The following is a 20688-nucleotide window of genomic DNA, read 5'->3' as shown; positions in this document are numbered from 1 at the left end:
AGAGCGACGGAGACGGAGAGAAGATCCAGAGCCGCCTGGAGGCAGCACGGGATTGACATGGAGGAGTGTAGTTCACCATACTGTCCTATGTAAACATGGAGGAGTTAGGTTCACCATACTGTCCTATGTAATCATGGAGGAGTGTAGGTTCACCATACTGTCCTATGTAATCATGGAGGAGTGTAGGTTCACCATACTGTCCTATTGTAAACATGGAGGAGTGTAGGTTCACCATACTGTCCTATGTAATCATGGAGGGAGTGTAAGGTTCACCATACTGTCCTATGAATCATGGAGGAGTTTAGGTTCACCATACTGTCCTATGTAATCATGGAGGAGTGTAGGTTCACCATACTGTCCTATGTAAACATGAGGAGTGTAGTCACCATACTGTCCTATGTAATCATGGAGAGTGTAGGTTCATCATACTGTCCTATGTTAATCATGGAGGAGTGTAGGTTCACCATTACTGTCCTATGTAAACATGAGGAGTGTAGATTCACCATACTGTCCTAAGTAAATATGGGAGTTTAGGTTCACCATACTCCTATGTAAATATGGAGGCTGTAGGTTCACCATTACTGTCCTATGTAAGATATGGAGGAGTTTAGGTTCACCATACTGTCCTATGTTAAATATGAGGAGTTTAGGTTCACCATACTGTCCTATGTAAACATGGAGGAGTTTAGGTTCACCATACTGTCCTATGTAAATATGGAGGAGTGTAGGTTCACCACACTGTCCTATGTAAAACATGGAGGAGTGTAGTTCACCATACTGTCCTATGTAAACATGAGGAGTTTAGTTTCACCATACTGTCCTATGTAAACATGGAGGAGTGTAGGTTCACCATACTGTCCTATGTAAACATGGAGGAGTGTAGGTTCACCATACTGTCCTATGTAAACATGGAGGAGTGTAGGTTCACCATACTGTCCTATGTAATCATGGAGGAGTGTAGGTTCACCAACTGTCCTATGTAAAACTGGAGAGTGTATGTTCACCATTACTGTCCATGTAAAACATGGAGGAGTGTAGGTTCACCATACTGTCCTATGTAATCCATGGCGAGGAGTGTAGGTTCACCATACTGTCCTATGTAAACATGAAGAGTGTAGGTCACCATACTGTCCTATGTAAATATGGAGGAGTGTAGGTTCACCATACTGTCCTATGTAAACAAAATGGAGGAGTGTAGTTGCATTCCATACTGTCCTATGTAAACATGGAGGAGTGTAGGTTCACCATACTGTCCTATGTAAACATGAGGAGTGTAGTTCCTCTTTACTGTCCTACGTAAACTGGTTTTAAAACTACAAATGTTTGAGGGATGTGAATTGAACTAAGGACAGGCCATTGCATGCTGTTGACAATGAGATTTTCATTTTTGTTTCTTCACTCTTCTGTTATAGGCAACGAGCCTGGATTGTTTGACATTGTCATTGTTCAACGATGACTTTGATGAGTCCTATGAGAAGTTGCAAAGTGTTCTTAAGGAGGTGAGTCTGAAAATAAGATGAACTGTCTTATGATCAGATACAGGAGGATATGACTAGAACAGGATGGTAATGACTAGATACAATGGAGGTTAATGACTAGATACAGGAGTATTGACTAGATACAGGAGGTATTGACTAGATACAGGAGGTATTGGACTAGATACAGGAAGTATTGACTAGATACAGGAATGATATGAGATGACTAGATACAGGAGGTAATGAGACTAGATACAGGAGGTAATGACAGATACAGGAGGTTTGATTGACTAGAACAGAGGTAATGACTAGATACAGGAGTGTGCGAATGACTAGATACAGGAGGTATTGACTAGATACAGGAGGTGTGGATGACTAGATACAGGAGGTATTGACTAGATACAGGAGGTGGGGATGACTAGATACAGGAGGTATTGACTAGATACAGGAGGTGTGGATGTCTAGATACAGGAGGTATTGACTAGATACAGGAGGTGTGGATGACTAGATACAGGAGGTGTGGATGACTAGATGTATGCATTCCATGTTGGAGAAGAGTTTGTATGTAGGTATGTATGTTCTATAACTATATATATATATTATTATGTCTTTCTCAACGGGACATGTCGGAAGACGTTCAAGGCAAAACCTGCGATTTTTAATTTAATTTAATGGTTATTACACAATTTGAAAAAGGACTCTGTAATTACAGATCCCCTCGGTGAAAGTTATTTCTCATGTTTAATTACTCATGATCTATTTTATGTTATTACAAGTCCTTGTTCCAGTATGTAACTAATATCTTTTGTAATTTCACCTTTGTATTACCATGTTAAGAGCTCCAACCCAAATGTTGAGCACTTTGTACTCCCCTCCTCAACAGGAAATACTGAAAGTTCAGGAGGGCATCAAGTCGTAAGGAGCTACAGTTACAGCGTCCCAGTCTTCCTCTTGCCTGGTACCTTACAGGAGATACATAAACCAACATTTGACSCCAGCTAATTTCGATTTAGCCACAAAAGGAAATGTTCTGAGGGTTGCCATATGGTGACTGTGGGGATTTCCACAGAAACGGATACTACCGTAATGCACCRAAGACTCAAGAAGATGGTCTAAAACTCTTAGGTTGTTTTCCACATTCATTCAGTCTGTCATTTATGAGGAATTTTGAGTAAGACAAAGGGACGTGTAGAGTATACAGTCGATACAGTTAAAAGTCTACTTCATACCTTACTGCCAACTGGGTTTCAGCCATGCAGACAAATAGAAACCACTGCCAAAGCCAATAGACCTTCAATAATTCAGAGTTTTGTGGTTATAATCTAAAGGTTTGACAATATACTTAACATGCCCCTGACTTGACATTTGTGATGAATGCCCTTGACTTGTGCGATGACCATCCCGCYTACAGTATGATGGACAAACAACCCGAGAAGTAGTGAAACAAAAGTTGTGCATAAAACGGTGTCTTAGCTGTGAAATATCATATTAGCGGACTAGCTTTGAGATAAACACTGCTATGTCTTCATCTTAATCTAATTATATTCTTATTGGTCAAATAGTAAAACACCATTCTGTGTTCTGTAGTCTCATTTTTCTCTCGGTTTTAAGCAATGATAGTGTAGTCTGAATGATGTTACACCAAATGTAAAGATGTGTATGGTGGGGTGTTATACTAATTTAACAGTATTTGTGGATGAATATGTAACTGACTGGGTAACGATCAAAGCACCTCAACACACAGCTTTCATAGGTCAAAGGTCAGACCTGAGGTTGTCAGTTTAACTCGCAGGTCAATTACTGTAGCCATCCATCTGCAGAAAATAAAATGTGTGTGTCTTGTAGTGTATGTTTTTGTATGCAACGGAGCTAGACAAATAAAAAGCACTTACCACTGTTTAATTTGTCTTTCAGTGCATACATCACCTGTCACAAGGTACAGGAATACTCAATGAAATCAAACGATCATCAAAAATGCTTAATTTACTCATGATCTTATTCTCCATTTATACAATATAACAAGACAATTGAAAACATGTAAAACATTGCAATAGTGTAAATATTTCACTCCTAAATATCTATACAGTGTATATTTAAATATCTGTCTATATGTATCTACCGATAGGGATTTCAACATTCCTCTCTTTGTGAGACAAAGCTTTATGCTGGTAGGGACCCTTGCTATGCTTTGGGCTCTGATCTGTCTCTTTGGCTAATAAATCACAAAATCTACAAATCTAGCTCATGAAATATTAACTTTTGTAATGTCCAATGCCGCAAACTCAAAGGAACAATGATTTCACGTTTTCAAACTCGTGCAACTGTATTTGCATAAATCATCTAACTAAACATTTCCCTGATATCATGAAGCTGTAATTCAACCAAAGCCAAACTCATTCAGACAAACACTTAAAACTTTAGACAGCCATTAATACATACACATTTGACCAGTCKCCATTTTAGGTCAACATTTGTAAGACATCACATATTTGTGACCAGGATCTGGGCTATGAAGAGACATCCAAGTCCAGTTCATGTATTTCATAACAGTCTACTGGAAGAGCAGATCAATGGAAGAACGGGCCTTGCAGCTTGGTGCGGACCTGGTCTCGTTTCACCTGTCTCTCCTTGAGGAAGGCCTGCAGCTTGTCGGGGGAGAAACACAAGATGGAGTCTCTGTGTTTGGAGGGGGCCCGCTCACCCCGTACCCACGGGATCTGGAGGCACTCAGCCGCTGAGGGTCTGGCCCTGAGGAAACACATCGGAAAAATTCCGAAATGGTTGGTTCTGGTTGTTGTAACGTTAACACTACCGATCAATTACCCCTCAATGAAACAACTTTGGGTGTACCTTGGCTATCTCAAATAATAAGTATAGAACCTGGTTGGCTAAGATGTGGCCAATGGACTCACCAGGCCTTGTTGCTCAGTGTGTTCTTCATGAAGCTGATTGCTGCCTCTGACAGGCCAGGGTAGCATCGGCCAAACTGGATCTTCCCCTTCCGGATGTTTCTGTCCCTCTCCCAGTTGAGGTCTGAATGGAACGGGCTATCTGCACTCAACCTAGATGGTTAGAGGGAGGATACATAGACACATCAGAGGACAAAAGGAGGAATAAATGGCAGTATTACTCTACACTGAGTATACAAAACATTAGGAACACCTTCCTAAATTTGACACAAACCAGTGCTCCTGGCACCTACTATCATACCCTCTTCACCATCTGAATGGCACACATACAGTACTTTGCAAAAGTATTCATCCCCCTTGGCGTTTTCCTATTTTTTTGCATTACAACCTGTAATTTAAAATGATTTTTATTTGGATTTCATGCAATGGACATACACAAAATAGTCCAAATTGGTGAAGTGAAATGTTTAAAAAAATAAAATAAATGGTGCGTGCATATGTTTTCACCCCCTTTACTATGAAGCCCCTAAATAAGATCTGGTGAAACCAATTACCTTCAGAAGTCACATAATTAGTTAAAGTCCACCTGTGTGCAATCTAAGTGTTACATATATATACACCTGTTCTGAAAAGGCTTCAGAGTCAGCAACACCAGTAAGCAAGAGGCACCACCAAGAAAGCGGCACCATGAAGACCAAGGAGCTCTCCAAACTGGTCAGGGACAAAGTTGTGGAGAAGTACAGATCAGGGTTGGGTTATAAAAAAATATCCTAAACTTCGGAACATCCCCTGGAGCACCATTAAATCCATTATAAAAAAAATGAAAAGAATATGGCACCACAACAAACAAAGGGCCGCCCACCAAAACTCACGGACCAGGCAAGGAGGGTATTAATCAGAGGCAACAAAGAGACCAAAGATAACCCTGAAGGAGCTGCAAAGCTCCACAGCGGAGATTGGAGTAACTYTCCATAGAACCACTTTAAGCCGTACACTCCACAGAGCTGGGCTTTACGGAAGACTGGCCAGAAAAAAAGCCATTGCTTAATTAAAGAAAATAATAAGCCAACACGTTTGGTGTTCACCAAAAGGCATGTGGGAGACTCCCCAAACATATGGAAGAAGGTACTCTAGTCAGATGAGACAAAAATTGAGCTTTTTGGCCAAAGGAAAACACTATGTCTGGCGCAAACCCAACACCTCTCATCACCATCCCCACAGTGAAGCATGGTGGTGGCAGCATCATGCTGTGGGGATGGTTGTCAACGTCAGGGACTGGGAAACTGGTCAGAATTGAAGGAATGATGGATGGTGCTAAATAAAGGGAATTTCTTGAGGGAAACCTGTTTCAGACTTCCAGAGATTTGAGACTGGGATGAAGGTTCACCTTCCAGCAGGACAATGACCCTAAGCATACTGCTAAAGCAACACTCAAGTGGTTTAAGGGGAAACATTTAAATGTCTTGGAATGGCCTAGTCAAAGCTTATACCTCAATCCAATTGAGAATCTGTGGTATGACTTAAAGATTGCTGTACACCAGCAGAACCCATCCAACTTGAAGGAGCTGGAGCAGTTTTGCCTTGAAGAATCGGCAAAAATCCCAGTGGCTACATGTGCCAAGCTTATAGAGACATATCCCAAGAGACTTGCAGCTATAATTGCTGCAAAAGGTGGCTCTACAAAGTATTGACTTTGGGGGGGGTGAATAGTTATGCACGCTCAAGTTTTGTATTTTTGTGATATTTCTTGTATGTTTCACAATAAAAAATATGTTGCATCTTCAAAGCGGTAGGCATGTTGTGTCAATCAAATGATACAAACCCCCCAAAAATCTATTTTAATTKCAGGTTGTAAGGCAACAAAATAGGAAAAATGCCAAGGGGGGTGAATACTTTCGCAAGCCACTGTACACAATACATGTTTCAATTATCTAAAGGCTTTAAAATCCTTATTTAATTYACCTGTCTCTTCCCATGTATCTACACTGATTGAAGTGGATTTAACAAGTGACATCAATAACAGATCATAGCTTTCACCTGGATTCACTTTGTCGGTCTATGTCAAGTAAATCYCAGGTGTTTTTGATGTTTTGTATACTCAGTGTTTTGTATATAGGATCAAACTGATGCATCCTGGGCAATCAGGGCTCTAAACGTTCAGAGAAGTGTAATTATTGCTAAATAAATTAATCCTCATGTGTCTTTCTATACTTACATTATAAAAGCTAACACCCCAATAGCCCAGATGTCAGTCTCAGGTCCGACTCCTTGTCCGTCAAGGATTTCCGGAGCTTTAGGAAGGACAATGTAAACTGACAAAACATGACAGAGAGAACATTCTTCATAAGAGTTTTACTTTACAACGTTTCCATCAGTACGTGCCAGTGACTATATATTTTTTTCAACACGTCATCCTTCCCAGTCATCCTTCTGGGTAACCGTCCCAAGTCATCCTCTTGCTGTACCTTTCTCTTGTCCCTGAATATGCTCTATGTTGAGTGTCTGTCCGGGCGTGAAGGACTGAGCGGAGCCCAGGTCTACGATTTTCAGCGTGTTGCAGTCTGTCACCAGCATGTTGTCTGACTTGAGGTCCAAGTGGACAACGCGGCGGCCGTGCAGGTAGTCCACAGCACTCAGGATCTGAGCCAGCAACTCTGCTACATGGAGCTCAGAATACAGGTCTCTGTGTGGGGGAGGGAGTGAGGGAGAAAGGGAGGTGAAGCATAGTCCCTTAATGTTTATATTAAACCCATCTTCTACATAATCTGATACTCTGTAAGATACAAGTCCCCTTAGCCAGGTAACCCAACAAACCAACACACACACCACCCCCAAACACTACTAAGTAATGTCGTAATGTAAAGCAGGCAGCGATCATATTCAATGGTGTGTCTCTCTGACCTCTCAGCCAGGTTGTAGAGCAGCTCTCTGCCGGCACACAGCTCTTGGATGAGCACCAGGTAGTAGGGGGTTATGTACGCTGTGTGCAGCTGCACCAGGTGGGGGTGGTTGAGCCTCTTCAGCAGCTGGTACTCTCTGAGCACCAGCTGTCTATTCTCTGGCCTGCAGGGGGTGATCTTAGCAGCAAACAGTTGCTGGCTCTGGCTGTCCTGACACTGGGTAACCACGCTGAAACGGCCCCTGATACGGACAAAATGTAACAAGTAATGGTAAGAGACATTGCACACACATCTGTCTAGGCTACTTGCAGGCATGAAGTAAAGATGTGTAATAACTTTTAGAACAATATGTGTATGCTGTTGTGCAAGGGTTTAAATTTTAATTTAGATATGCTAAATTAGTACACATTCACGTCGTCCATAAGAAACTGCAACTTTCCTAACCCGGTAAAGATATTCAGTACCTGTTGATCTCCGAGAGGAAGCTGTAGGTCTTGTGGCTAGGTTGACCTCCTGACCTACTGCCCTTTGAACCTGGGGACTCTGTCTGGATGAGGGGAATGTGTGTCTCTGTAGATCAAAGGAGAAGTATTATGTCTGGCCACAGACTCAACAAGGGAGATGGAACACTAAAACACGGACTCACAGAGATGGGAACACTAAAACACAGACTCAACAGGGAGATGGACACTAAACACGATCAACAGGAGATGGAACACTAAAACACGACTCAACAAGGGATGCACTAAACAGAACTCGGGAGGACGCAGGAGACTAAACACAGACTCAACAAGGGAGATGGAGCACACTAAAACAACAGACTCAACAAGGGAGATGGAACACTAAAACACAGACTCAACAAGGGAGATGGAGCACTAAAACACAGACTCAACAGGGAGATGGAGCACTAAACACAGACTCAACAAGGGAGATGGAGCACTAAAACACAGACTCAACAAGGGAGATGGAACACTAAAACACAGACTCAACAAGGGAGATGGAGCACTAAAAACAGACTCAACAAGGGAGATGGAGCACTAAAACACAGACTCAACAAGGGAGATGAGACACTAAAACACAGACTCAACAAGGGAGATGGAGCACTAAAAAACACAGACTCAAAAAGGGGATGGAGCACTAAAACACACGACTCAACAAGGAGATAGAGCACTAAAACACAGACTCAACAAGGGAGATGGAGCACTAAAACACGACTCAACAAGGGAGATGGAGCACTAAAACACAGCACTAACAAGGGAGAGGAGCACTAAAACACGACTCAACAAGGGGAATGGAACTAAAACACAGACTCAACAAGGAGATGGGCACTAAAACACAGACAACAAGGGAGATGGAGCACTAAAACACAGACTCAACAAGGGAGATGGAGCACTAAAACACAGACTCAACAAGGGAGATGGAGCACTAAAACAGAACATCAAAGACTTTCATCAATAAACATATACATAAGGAAATCAAAATACTATATTTTGAATCTTCTTGCCTGCGGGATGGGTTGCCATAACAACAGGTGGAGAAGGGTCACTAAAAGGTCCTGTGCCTGTCTTGATGATGCAGCCAACCCTGAACACGTATCCTGCTCCTCTGGGTAAGTCCTTCACCACGTAGCAACTGTCTGTCACCTCCTCCGACAGGAGCTTCCACTCCACACCTGTAGCAGCACAGAGTACGGACATTTCAAATATTTAACGTGCAACATGTTGAGATCGTCATCATCAGTTGCCCACTCCAGTAGATAGTGTTAAACTTGTTAAGTTTAGCTTCACTTCACTTCACCTGGACATATCCATTTTTGTACAAAATTMAAATATTCTGTGTGATCTGTAAGCAGTGTTTTTTCTTTTTACCATCTGTGCTGTACTGAACACCGTAAACAACTGGGTCGCTGGACTGCACTGGTCTCCATACCAGCAGAAATCCACCTGCCTCCAACTGGTGCACATCAGGCCTGGTGGGGCGGATAGGCATTTCTGGAGAGAAAACAGAAAGACACATTTAGAATTGCAGAGAGACAATATCCTGCTGAATAGATTGTAAATTGAGTCTAGATATACTTGACCTTTGTTCTTTTTGAATGCAGGTATTTTAGGTATTTTGAAGGAGAAGAACTTGGATTTATTTTTTGGGCTCTCCAAGCCAGGGCTTGCCTCTTGCTCAGGCGGAACAGGAAATGAACCCTTTACAATCGGCCCTGCATCACACCAAGAAACATAAAGATTCAGATTCATCAGAACTAACTGAAAAAAGGTTTCCACTACATGAGAGAGATCTAATTTTAAAAAGTATACTAAACAAAATTGTACTGTAGCTCACCTCCCTTCGTTAAGTCCTCCTTGCTGGACGATTTAGTGAACAGCTTGGTGAGGCTAGAGGCTGATGCCCTCATCTTTTTCTTTAGTGACATGGTGGGGGTTTTGGGCTCCAATTCCCCTAGTGTGGGTCCCTGCTCCGCGCCCTCCAATTGGGAGTAGGAATGCCCTGCCCAGGACTGCCTGCGGAACAGATTCATTAACCCAACTTTGGGTGACATCCTAGGAGACTTCCCCGTGGGAGGTTTGGCCTCGAGGGCCGGTGTGGACGCATGCCTCTGGAGTCGTGCCTTTGTGTCGCTGGCCCTTGGGGGCCTCTCTGGGGCCTTGATGGACAGACTGGGGCTGGGTTTCACCGGCAGGACCTTCCTCTCTACCAGACCCTTATTTCTGTCCGTTGGGTTCTGGTTGGGGTGTGTTGTCCTTCTCGGTGGGATCTGAAGTTGGCCTCTCCGGCGCTGGGGCTCCTGGTCATCATCCTCAACCTCAGACCCCTGGAGCAGGGAGCAGGGGGACGGGGTGATCAGGGGCTCCTCTTGGTCATCATACTCATCCCCTGCTCTCCCTCTATGTTTGGCTAAAGGGCGGCCGTGGGACATATCCTCACAGGAGCCCAGCCTGCTGGAGGCCTCAGAGCCATGCTCGAGGATGAAGGACTCAGCCAGGGAGCCCTGCGAGCCAGCCAGGTTCTCCCCTTCCTCCTCGCCTGGTCTCCCCTGCTCTGGCCTAGGGCTCTTCTCTGGACCAGCATGGGGCAATTTTGCACCCAGTTTCTGAAGCCTGGCTGTAAGCACTGCGGGAGCCACTGCCACTGAACCTCTTCTACCTTTGATCTGGGGAGGGGCAACGACTAAGCTCTTATCCTCCTCTTCATCAGTGAAATCCTCCTTAAGACTCAAAGCATCTTCCTCTTCTCTGCATTTGGCGGATCCTGGTGAGCGTCGGGAGTAGTCGTCCAACGACCTGCTCCTCCTGTGCGGGGGTGCATTGTGCGAGAGGCCGACCCCGCTGTCGAAGGAGCAAGACTTGAGCATGGACGACTGCAAAGACCCTCGCCTTTGCCCGTGACTGGTATCTCCCTCGTCCTCCATGTACTCAATGAGCGGCTCGTTAAGGCGGCTAGAGAGGCTGCTGCGGTGCGGCTTGCGGCCCCTCTCCTGCTTTTTGGCCTGGAACTTGTCCCTGAGGGTCATGTGGCGGGCGGACATGGGSGAGAGCTGCGCGGAGCTGTCGTAGAAGGTGCTGTGGATCAGGCTGCTCCTGGCGATGCGCCCTCCTTCACTCCCGGACATGGAGCTGTCATCCCCCTCGGAGAAGTACAAGGATGGGCTGCTGTCTCGGCTGACCCTCCTCTCCCTCTGGGGGGTTGGCTGCCTGGAGGTGTCCGAGGACCATACGGACTGCCTGCTTATGCTCCTTTCTAGCACGGTTCTCTGTCCTCCCATCTCCTCTTCCTCCATGATCCCCTCCTCCTCCTCTTCGTCCAATTTAAGCTTGGCGAAGGGCTCAGGGATCCTGGCTCTCTCCATGAGGAGGTCGAAGTCTTCCTCCTCCTCATCTTCATCCTCCTCTGTGGTGGTGCAGTGGTGGAAGAAGTCCCAGGCGTCGGCCTCGTCATACTCCGAGGAGGAGCCGCTGCTCATTGAGGTGCTGCTGGGCTCGTGGGGGTCCCGCGGGGCTGTGACAGAGGTCTCCCGAGGAGGGGCATCGAGCAGCTCTGGGATGGGCCTCAGGGTGAGGACCGAGCCCAGGCAGGTCAGAGAACGCTGGGTTGCGAGGGGAGAGAAAGCAGGTGAAAGAGAAGACAGCACAGTCATACAAAGCTGTCAAGAGACAGTTAAGAAAACACTGGATATACTGCATAAAGAGAGAGATGAGACAAGAAAGACTGCACTGGACAGAGTTGAAAGTCTGCAGGTCTCATTACTGTACCTGCCATTTCCTCCTTGAGATAAAGACTTTCAGAGCCCTTGTGTTGATGTCATCAGTTTCATCCTTGCTCTGACAYTGTAATCAACATGACAGAATGTGTTAGGCAAGAGTCATTGTTTTTCCTCCATTTATTTCATTCGTCTCCGTCAACCCTGGCTGAGACATACCAGTAAACAAATTCTATAACTCTTACCTGGAACCATTCATGCCCCAGACACTCAAATGCAGTTGGTCGCTTTCTGAAGAGAGAACAAATAATTTAGAGTTATATCCACATGATATATTTTTACGGCGGGGAGGGATCTTTATTAATTTCCATGGTTGTGTATCTTACTCTGGGTCTGGCTGCAGGACCGTGCGGAGGAAGTCCTGGGCCTCTGTGCTCCTGTAGGTGAGGTCAGGTGCGTCCCAGTTCAGTGTCCCCTCCCCCACCCTCAGCAGAGTGGCCCGGTCCGTCTCCCCCACGAACGGACAGCGGCACATCAGACTGACAGGACACAGCATGATTTCACCGGTCAACGCTCACTCGCATTACATGTATGATGACAATATAATATATAATATCAAACCTCAAATCAGTACTTACCATAAATACGCCACAACACCAATGGACCTAACAAAGATAAGACATTTCTGTAGTGATAAATCATCACATTGTACCTTCACATGACAGGAATGTCACAAACAGTAGCATAGATGTACTGAAACAGAGAGTACATTTAGCTTACCAGATGTCACTTGCTATAGTGACAGGGTCTTGATGTATGATCTCAGGTGCTACAAACTCTGGAGTGCCAAACTGGCTGTACTGGTGTCTGGAAGTGTCCATCTCTTGACAGAAGCCAAAGTCACAGATCTTGATCTCCTCTCTGGGTGGAAACACCATCAGGATATTGTCCGGCTGTGTGAATTACAGACAGTGGGTGAGGGAACATAGTAGTAGAATTAATAAAGCCTCTTCTATTCATTCTATTTCTATGTGAGGGAATTGGTCATGTCATGACTAAGCTGTCCATTCAAGTGAATGACCATTCTGAATTGTTTTAATGCACACAAAACAAAATGTATGTATTAAGAATCAAATGAAATATACCAACTGCTTTATGAATATGGATGTAGGAAGAGCTTACTTTGATGTCCAGATGAAGAATTTTCATGCTGTGGATGTGACCAACTCCCTCCAGGATTTGCTGAACGTACATCTGCACCTGGTACAATGAAAGCATGGTTACGGACGGTTTATAGACATCATACGGGCAGGTTGTAAGCGTTCGGACAAAACAGGTCCAACAATGTTGTGTTTTACATAATTTAGCAGACGCTCTTATCCAGAGCAATTAGGGTTAAGTGCCTTGCTCAAGGGCACATCGGCAGATTTGTCCCCTAGTCAGCTCAGGGATTCAAACCCGTGACTTTTCGGTTACCAGCCAGCGCTCTTAACCGCTAGGCTACCTGCCGCCCTTCACAGAATAGAGATGTAATGTTTTACCTCTCTCTCACTGACCGATCCCTTCAACAGCAGATGATCAAGAAGACCATAAGAAGAGCAGCTATAGATGTCATTAAGAAGAATATACAGTGTTATACATTGATCAAATTGAGCACATATTCGTTTTTTTTTTTTGTCATGTTCCATTTCCTACTCCAGGTTTTACGTTTTATTTATTCGCCCCAAAGAAAAGACGTGAAAGACAAAATAGTACAGATTTTTTTTTAACTCACCAAAACGGTGTGCAGGTGAGGTTGTTCAAGCTCACAAGCTACAGTACAGTATGTTTTATTATGACTACATGTCCACTCTTAGGCCTTCATCAGAGGACTGTATGTGGAAGAGGCTAAAAGCGCCATGGTGAAGGATACGCTTCAGTGACCAGGACCAGGGTCCTGCGTGTAGAGAAGAAGTCCAGCAGACAGGACACCCTGGGGTGGGCCAACCGGGAGAGCAGGTCTCTCTCCTGGAAGGCCCTGGTCCTCGTACTGCTCCTCAGGGGCAGGAACTTGGCGGCAAAGCCCTCGCCKGTCCTCCTGTGGGTAACCCGCTTCACCACCCCATATGTGCCTCTACAGACACAGGGAGAAGACAAAGGACGGAAGCCATTTTTAGATAATTGGGACACAGCTAAAGGGAGCGTAAGTCTCCACAGTTGCAGATTGACTGCAGACGTGGGAAATAGGATATCCCAAAAAAGTCGGTATTTACCTCCCTATCTCCTCATGGACGTCATACACAGAGAGCAGCTTCCTCCTCTTCCCAAGCTCCACCTCCCTCTCCTGCGACTCCAGTGGACCTACAGAAAAGAGGACCATGGCCATGCAGTCACAGGTAGTCCAGACCGAGAATATCACGTATGTGGTGTTATGTTGGTTTCAGATAAGGATGCACACCTTCCAAGCATATTGTGGTAAAACTGCCAAAGGTTTGTCATCAGCTAGCTTGAATGAATGTAACAATAAGGACAGTGAACAGAAAGACATACCCCACTGGGCACAGACATAAATTCAKATTCTATTCCACGTTGGTTCAGAGTAATTTCATTGAAATGACATGGAAACAACCAGTGTGTACTCAGTGGGATGGCTCTAGCAAAAAGTTGTGCACTACTGTAGAAGGGAAAAGGGAATCATTTGAGAAACTGCGTAGGTGTGTCCTGAGGCCTCACCCTCCTCCACTGTGAGCTGAGCCTGACAGGATGTGTGTCCGGAGTCGTTATAGGCCCAGCAGGTGTAGATGCCACCGTCCTCGCTCTCCGGGTACAGCACAGTCAGAGAGCAGCGGGCACCATTCTGGACCACCTCCACATTCTCATTGGCCAACAGCTCCTCTCCATCCTCCAATCATATAAGAGTGACACAGTAATAAGGTACAGCTTCTAAGACAACACAGGGGGTCTCAGACTCCCGGCAGTAGAGGAGGATACCAAATATTACAAAGGCAACAGAATCCATATATACTCAACAAAAATATAAACGCAACATGTGAAGCAGGACTGTCCAACCCTGTTCCTGGAGAGCTACCATCCTGTAGGTTTTCACTCCAACCCTCATCTAGCGCACGTGATTCTAATAATTAGCTGCTTGAAAAGCTGAATCAGGTTGGTTACAACTGGGGTTGGAGTGAAAATCTACAGGAGGGTAGCTCTCCAGCTACAGGGTTGGACAGCCCTGATGTAAAGTGTTGGTCCCATGTTTCATGAGCTGAAATAAAAGATACCCAGACATTATCCATTCGCACAAAAAGCAATTTTGTGCACACATTTGTTTACAACCCTGTTATTGAACATTTCTCCTTTGCCAAGATAATCCATCCACCTGACAGGTGTGGCATATCAAGAAGCTGATTAAACAGCATGATCATTACACAGATGCACCTTGTGCRGGGGACAACAAAAGGCCACTCTAAAATGTAAAGTTCTGTCACACAACACAATGCCACAGAAAATGTTGAGGGAACGTGCAATTGGCATGCTGACTGCACAAATGTTCACCAGAGCTGGCTCCAAAATGGGTGGGGCTATGCCCTCCCAAGCCCAACCATGGCTGCGCCCCTGCCAAGTCATGTGAAACCCATAGATTAGTGCCTAATGAATTTATTTCAATTGACTGATTACCTTATATGAACTGTAAGTCAGTAAAATCGTTGAAATTGTTCCATGTTGGGTTTATATTTTTGTTCAGTATAYATTACTGCTCATTTGATAAATGGGTGTGGTTAGTCCGGTGTCAGATATGCTGAAATGATATGGCGCATGTCATATCATAATAAAGGTTAGTATGAAGTTATTTATAACAGTGAATCAGCTGATGGTGGTCTTAGATTGAGAAGGCACATCGGTTTGAAGCTTCCCTACCTTGTACCACTGAATCTCGGGGGTTGGCCTTCCTGTGATGATGATGGTGAAGGTAGCTGATTGGCCAGACTCCACACACAGGTCCTCTGCCGGCACCTGAATGGAGGGAGGAGCTGAGGAAACAGGAAGTTAAGTAATTCCGTGAGATTATTCAAGTTTTAGGAACAGTGGCCACTTCAAAACCAAAAACAATGAACTACAGTGTGAGTGTGCACAGTACAAGTACCTGCTGGCATTTCCTGTATGGTCTCAGGGACATAAAGTTCCTCCTCAACCTCGGGTCTCTCCTCAAGATCATTGGGGAACTGTGGCACCTCCACGTGGCCTCTGGCGGTGGGGTCCCTTTCCTCTGGGCCACCCTCAGCTCTGTAGAGAAAATATTGTGATAAATATAGAGACGGTGCATATATTGGGATAGAGAGAGAGACGGTGCAGTAGTATGATAATGTACAGTATCACAGTTCTGGCAGGTAGACTCACGGCTTAGCATATCCAGGCTGGAAGAGCATTTTGACGATAGATGTGGGGCTGAAGTCTGTCTGCAGCCATTGCTTCACCATGGCAGTGGACCAGCCATCTGAGTCTGGAGGAAGCAGAATGACATCACTCACAGACTGACAGATGCCCTTAGGTTCTCTTAGAGTCTTAGAATCCAAAATCATTACTTCATATTAGCTGGCCTTTAAGTTGAATATATTTTTTGAAGCCATGCCAACTTGTGACTGAGGCAAAGCGTGTCGAGGCATTAACAACTATCTATTTAAAAATGTAGAATGTGAAAAATATGATAAAAGCAAATATTAGGAACATACAGTACCCTTACCTCCAGACTCATATAAGCACAATAACCAGTGCACGTCTTACCTCCAGACTTGACGGACACCCAATAGTTTGTAAATCAGCCCATGAACAGGAGGACATGGACACATGGGGGGGAGGGGCATAAGGAGCACCTAATGCCCAGCACATGACCATCTTGTATGGGTAGGAGTGGAGAGTTAGCTGGGCATGCGTTGGAGAGGAGAGAGGAGGACCCATCSACATGCACTGGGTCCATGATACTGGGAACATGATAAGACTTACATGATGAAGGCTCTGTGAGGTACTTCCTGCTCAGGGGAATACAGAGGAAGTGGGATGGAGAGCAGGGTTACAGAGAATGGATGGAGTCACATGATCAATTGGTGTCCAAAAGCCTAAAGGAAAACTACTTAGAGGTGAAATCATAGCTCATGAAGGAAAGCAATTTATACATACTGCAATGCCAGTGATCTATCATATTTATTTAAATAAATGGACTAATTGAATGTACTTGGTGACTTAAATGTGTTAAAGATGTTTGGAATGGATTAAATGTAAGTAGGTCCTGATATGGACTCTGAGGGGTGGTTTCCCGGGCTCAGATTAAGCCTAGTCATGGACTAAAAAGCAAGATCAATGGAGAATCTTCATTGAAAGTGCATTTCAGTCTTGGACTAGGCTTAATATGTGTCTGGTAAACACTCCTAGATGTAAATGAGCTATGGCCCCTTCTTTCTCCTGTTTGGAAAAGCTTTTTGGAAATCCATCAAGATCAGTCAAATGGGAGCAAATGACCCGGTCCGTTCCAATACTATTCATTTCTGAAAGATGGAAACATGATGAAAACACAAACCAAAACATCCAATACTAAAGTGTATCAATGTCTTTCATGAATATGTACAACTAGGAATGATATGATATCTATGTTGATTGCTAATGTAGGTGACTGGAAGTCTTTATGGTTTCAAGGGTGTTTGGAATGAAATGGGAGAGAAAGTGTAACCTAGGTAATGAGACAATCCAAATTGAAAATGAGGAATGGCAATGATGACTGACAGTGTGAAAACAGATATAAAGTGAAGTGGTTTGAGGTAAAGTGAAGTGAGGTGAAACTAAGGAATAACCATGGCATGTGCTTTCCTAATCCCTCGTCAGTTAACACTACATTTATACTGTCCACAGAATAAAACTGGGATAACACAATACTTATCCTTGTCTCTCATGAGGAATCAGTAAGAGTTGGACCTATGGGGTCTTTATCCTATATTATAAACTAGGGTGGTTCTAGCCCTGAATGCTGATTGGCTGACAACCATGGTATATTAGACCGTATACCACGGGTATGACAAAACATTTATTTTTACTGCTCTAATTACATTGGTAACCAGTTTATAATAGCAATAAAGCACCTCGGGGGTTTGTGTTATATGGCCAATYTACCATGGCTATGTACAGTCCTTAGCAGTGGTATATTGGCCATATATCACACCTCCTTGGGCCTTATTGCTTAAATATATTACTGTCATCCTATTAACCATGTCTTACAGTGTAGACAGCCTTCTTCTCAAAACCTGCTTCCTTACTCCCAGGTGGAAATTTACCTTGATTGGGTGGAACTCTCCTACCTTTGGTCAAGAGGACCTGTGGTTGGTCAGGCTCACTGTCAATCACTTGTGTGAAGGCGGCGCACAGCTCTGCTTTACTCTTGGCACTGCCCAACTGGTTCCACAGCTGAAACGTAACAAGATTTCACATTTTAAATTCACTTCTTTATAAGAGTGTTCAAAAGCTCCTAGGGTGCATTGCTATGAAGAAAAGCAACAGTATATTGTACCTTAATGTTATACCTACATATTAGGAAGAAGCATTACATATGAAGTACATAAAGGGGTTTCATACATGTCCAATACGCATACCTCACACTCATACCATCCCAGGTCTGTCTCTCCAGGGTTCATTATGGTGAGAGTGAGGATCCCACTGCGGGCGTCACTCTCTATGTGGTACTTCCTCTGGTCTGTCAGCTCTCTGGCATCCTTAAACCACCTGCCCCCAGAGCATGCAAGGGCACACAACCAAATAACAACATGTGGGTGGATCTCAATGGGAATCTTAACAAGTATGGTTCAAACTTTGAAACCTGGGAGCCCATGTTCTCATGACATAGTATGGGAATACTGAGTACAGATGTAAGATCTTAATTTGAGCCAGTTTGCTACAACAGGACAATAATCCTGCAGCAACAGGAAATGTAAATTATTACATGGATTATAATTAATGGACATTTTTGTAAGGGGAAATCAAGTCGGACATTTCAAAGTGGAAATTACAAACTTCAGAAGCCTTTTTAAACATCAAATACATTTAAAGTTGTAAAATTGTCCTGCAACACTGTGATCAAATTAAGATCCTGCATCTGTAAACCCAGTGCAGTTTACTGTACAATACCTGACTTGGGGTAGAGGTGTGCTGTGCGTGGAGCAGGTTAACTGGACTTCCTCTCCCTCCAGCAGACATGCACTCTGCAGCCTAGTAATGAACCTGGGGGGTGCTGTGGGACAAGAAGTAATGAGTTAATTCAATCTACGCATTACGTATTATCTTTGCACAATAGGACATGGAGTATACCGTAACATGTTGGATAGCAAAATCATATGTGTACGATTTGTGTATTTCAGTGTATTTAAGCTCTAATCTTCATCAGCATGTAATTTGTGAGTGAGGTAGGCTGAATCATAGAATTAGGAATTAGAATACACTAATAKATTTAATAATAAATAATACATAGTCATTTAGTAGGATCTCTATGGACTGAGTGCTCTGTCAGTCCTGACTGTGGGTGCTGAGTTCAGCACCAAAGCGACTGCAAGTGACCGTTGACTCTTTACGCGCACCTGTTAATCATTATGATTCACACCTGGACTCCATTACCTTTATCATTTCCTCCCCTTTATATGTCACTCTCCCATGTTCACTCAGTTGTTGGTATTGTTCCTGTGTATCAGCGTACTGCCTTATGTTAGTGTGGTGTTCTTGGTTTTGTTGTTTTATTAAAATGGTTCACCTGCTTCCGACTTACCGCCCCATCATTACACTCACCGTCCACCACCATCTTGGCCAGTGTGCTAGCATGACCCACGGGGCTGGAGGCATAGCACACGTACTGTCCAGAGTCCTTGGGAGTGACTGCGTCCAGGATGAGACAGCAGGTTCCTGTCCGGTCTGCAGTGATGATGTGGTGAGGGCCGTCCTCTAGGACCAGGCCGTCTGGGGAAGTCATATCAGAGACCGTACTGCTGTTTAAAAACGTCTTATGTCAAAAAATAAAAATGTTTTTTAAAAGGCTTACTATCCTGCTGACTCTTTTACCTTTGAACCAGCTGACCACTGGTTTGGGTGTTCCTGTGACTTTGCATGCCAATTTGATTGTCTGCCCGATCTTTGTAGTGCAGTCAAACAGGAGAACTTTGAACTCTGGTGGACCTAAAGAAACAACCACAAGACTACTGTAATAATGGGAAGAGACCAGGCAACAGAGCTAGAGCTAACATTGGATAAAGTTAATGCTGGACAGAGCTAACAGGGGACCGAATCGGTGATAGTCCTAGGCAGACTCAACAATGGACATTACCAAAAGACCTAGTCAGAGGAACTCACTAGAAGCAGTCAGGCTGGAGCGTTGCTGCAGCTCTCTCAGGTCTTTGAGCCAGGACAGCTTGAGCAAAGTGGAATGACCCTGCAGTGTGTACCTCCTCACTGAGCCGCGGTGCTCGTGCCACAGCTCCCAGGACTTCTCATCTCCCCCCACCATCTCCTTCACCTCCACATCATTCAGCTGTGGAGGGGGAGACGCTCATATCACAAGGAAGGTACTCTATGTGCAATGTAGATGGTTCGGTAAACCACTCTGAAGCTAAAATGAATAATAATCATAATTTCTATAACTAAATAAAAATACTTTTATAAAACAATGTAATCAGGTCTGAAAACGAACTGAAATTGAACTGAATTTCAAATTAAAATCAAAAATAAAATTAAACTATAACCTTGCCACACTCATAAGATGAGTAGGCTTGCCTGAAGCCTGAACACTTATCTCCCAAAGCTAATGCGTTGGTTTAAGCTCAGAGGGAAAACAATGTCTTGTAGCTCGCAGGACACCTAGGTTCGAACCCCAGTCGGTAACACAATATGTTTGCTGCGAGGATTTGGACTATACATTTACATTGACTAAGGCAAAGGATGAGGGCCAGGTTTTACCTTCATCTTGTTCTTGAAGGCGTAGGTGTCAGAGTTCATGCCGGGGTCTCTCTTGAGCTTACAGAGGAGGACACAGTCCTTAAAAAGAAACACCTGCCTCTGGTGTCCCCGGGAGGACGTCTTGATCTCAGGAGACTCCTCCCACACAGTGAAGGGACCCTGTGAGGAGGAAAGACGTGGTATCAAAGCTTCAGATGGAACTGCATTATCCATGAAGAAATTACTTAATTCAC

The 20688-nt window shown here is 44.3% G+C and overlaps 2 protein-coding genes across 2 annotated transcripts in view; one reads left to right on the top strand and one right to left on the bottom strand.

Moving 5' to 3' along the window:
* Positions 1-2394, top strand: part of LOC111952669 (uncharacterized) — a 44011-nt gene extending 41617 nt beyond the window's left edge. The window contains exons 15-16 of the mRNA XM_070435357.1: positions 1413-1499; positions 2359-2394. Coding sequence (XP_070291458.1) covers positions 1413-1499; positions 2359-2394 — 123 coding nt within the window. The remainder of the gene's footprint in view (positions 1-1412; positions 1500-2358) is intronic.
* Positions 2395-3353: 959 nt separating this feature from the next.
* The window catches only part of LOC111952667 (obscurin-like), a 50160-nt gene continuing 32825 nt past the window's right edge, over positions 3354-20688 (bottom strand). Inside the window, 30 exon segments of the mRNA XM_070435356.1 lie at positions 3354-4223; positions 4388-4537; positions 6600-6696; positions 6850-7067; positions 7286-7525; positions 7749-7854; positions 8789-8956; positions 9153-9275; positions 9365-9496; positions 9619-11380; positions 11547-11615; positions 11740-11785; positions 11881-12033; positions 12133-12159; positions 12275-12447; positions 12677-12754; positions 13036-13096; positions 13407-13607; positions 13747-13834; positions 14207-14375; positions 15395-15507; positions 15621-15760; positions 15875-15977; positions 17821-17926; positions 18112-18241; positions 18644-18746; positions 19295-19462; positions 19565-19678; positions 19853-20030; positions 20456-20614. Coding sequence (XP_070291457.1) covers positions 4043-4223; positions 4388-4537; positions 6600-6696; positions 6850-7067; positions 7286-7525; positions 7749-7854; positions 8789-8956; positions 9153-9275; positions 9365-9496; positions 9619-11380; positions 11547-11615; positions 11740-11785; positions 11881-12033; positions 12133-12159; positions 12275-12447; positions 12677-12754; positions 13036-13096; positions 13407-13607; positions 13747-13834; positions 14207-14375; positions 15395-15507; positions 15621-15760; positions 15875-15977; positions 17821-17926; positions 18112-18241; positions 18644-18746; positions 19295-19462; positions 19565-19678; positions 19853-20030; positions 20456-20614 — 5556 coding nt within the window. The 3' untranslated portion in view covers positions 3354-4042.

Source organism: Salvelinus sp. IW2-2015, linkage group LG26 (genome assembly GCF_002910315.2).
Source record: "Salvelinus sp. IW2-2015 linkage group LG26, ASM291031v2, whole genome shotgun sequence".
Lineage (NCBI taxonomy): Eukaryota > Metazoa > Chordata > Actinopteri > Salmoniformes > Salmonidae > Salvelinus > Salvelinus sp. IW2-2015.
The sequence above is the reverse complement of the archived record's forward strand: the minus strand, read 5'-3'. Positions and strand labels throughout refer to the sequence as shown.